Source organism: Arachis ipaensis, chromosome B09, assembly GCF_000816755.2.
Source record: "Arachis ipaensis cultivar K30076 chromosome B09, Araip1.1, whole genome shotgun sequence".
NCBI lineage: Eukaryota > Viridiplantae > Streptophyta > Magnoliopsida > Fabales > Fabaceae > Arachis > Arachis ipaensis.
In genome coordinates this window covers 106,401,837-106,403,171 of record NC_029793.2, presented here as the reverse complement: position 1 = coordinate 106,403,171, position 1,335 = coordinate 106,401,837, and the positions used below count along the sequence as shown (strand labels likewise).

The window sequence follows — 1,335 nt, the reverse complement described above, 5'->3', positions numbered from 1 at the left end:
ATTAAGATATTAAAAATATTTTTTTTATAATAAATTTATTTTTTAACTAATTGACCTCAAGTTGGCTACACCTTAATCGGTTTTCTAGTGGGATATACTAATAGTATAATTTTTAACACAGTTGCAATGATCATCATCTCAGAGCCATGCACAAGAATAACAATAAATATTTGAAGTTAAAATTAGAATGAAGTTGCATATGTATATTATATATACCTGAAGGAGCTGCTTGGCAAGATCAATGGATATAAGTCCAGCACTGCATCCCATACCGCCAAGATTGTAACTTAGAATATTCCCCCTCAACTTGTAATGGTTGACAATCATGGCAGAAAGCGAAGGAGTTGGATTGAACAAACTACAATTGACAACCAAAATCCCAATATCCTTGGCCTTCACACCAGTCTTGTCAAGAAGCTGGTCAATAGCACCAAACATCACCTCCTCGGCTTCCTTCCTGGCTTCAGCCATACACGGGTTGGGGGGAACCTGCAGTATGGCTGGGGGCAAATACGTCTTTTGCCCCAAGCCAGACCGTTCCAGAATCTTCTTTTGGAACGCTAAGTTTTCATCGGAGAACACTCCCGTCAAATTGGAGCGCTCCATGAAGATCTCCCTTGTGCAAGTGCAATCTTGGTCCGGCTTGTAGCACGAAAAGTCCATTAAGTAAACGCCCCTTGGCCTGCTCATGAAGTAGAGCGTGGCGAGGAACACCATGAGAGAAGAACAGACTGTAACTGAGACAAGATTGAACTTGAGATTTTCCCACAGTTGAAGAACGTCATGGATTGAAATTGTAGACAATTGAGCTGAGGCTACGCCGAGAAGCGGCACCAGTAAGAGGTACATGGCGTTGGAGATTACGTAGTGGTAACCGAGCTTCACGTACTTGAGCCTCACTGATAGAAGAAAATTCGGAAGCTTATTGTTATTGCTGTTATTGTACTTTGCTGTTGTTTCTTGTACTGAAATGGTAGCTGAATCGTCGCTTTTTTGGTTGTTCTTTGGATCTGCCATGGTGGAGATCAGAGAGGGAAACTATTATTATGTTCCTGAATCGGAGATGGAATGTAGAAAGGTGCTAATAATGCCGAAAGAAGAAGGGGAAAAGGAATAGTTTTCGAATTGTGAAACGGGGAAAAATTAGATTCGGAGAAATGGCGATTGTGTTTGCCTAAACATGCAAATGAGATTGAAAATTGGGGGATGCAAAACAATGGAAGATGTGGGAGGGTTTTAAAGGGGTGTGTTTATGTGTTTTGTGAGTGTGAGAGAGAGAGAGAGAGTTGGGAGAGGAAGATAGTGGATGCAACTACCCCAACGAACTTTTAATTG

The 1,335-nt window shown here is 41.3% G+C and overlaps 1 protein-coding gene across 1 annotated transcript in view; it reads right to left on the bottom strand.

Annotated features, from left to right (window-relative positions):
• The window catches only part of LOC107618328 (3-ketoacyl-CoA synthase 11), a gene marked incomplete at its 5' end in the record, with an annotated part of 2,773 nt that extends 1,676 nt beyond the window's left edge, over nucleotides 1-1,097 (bottom strand). The window contains 1 exon segment of the mRNA XM_016320355.2: nucleotides 217-1,097. Within this exon segment, the coding sequence (XP_016175841.1) occupies nucleotides 217-1,017 (801 nt within the window).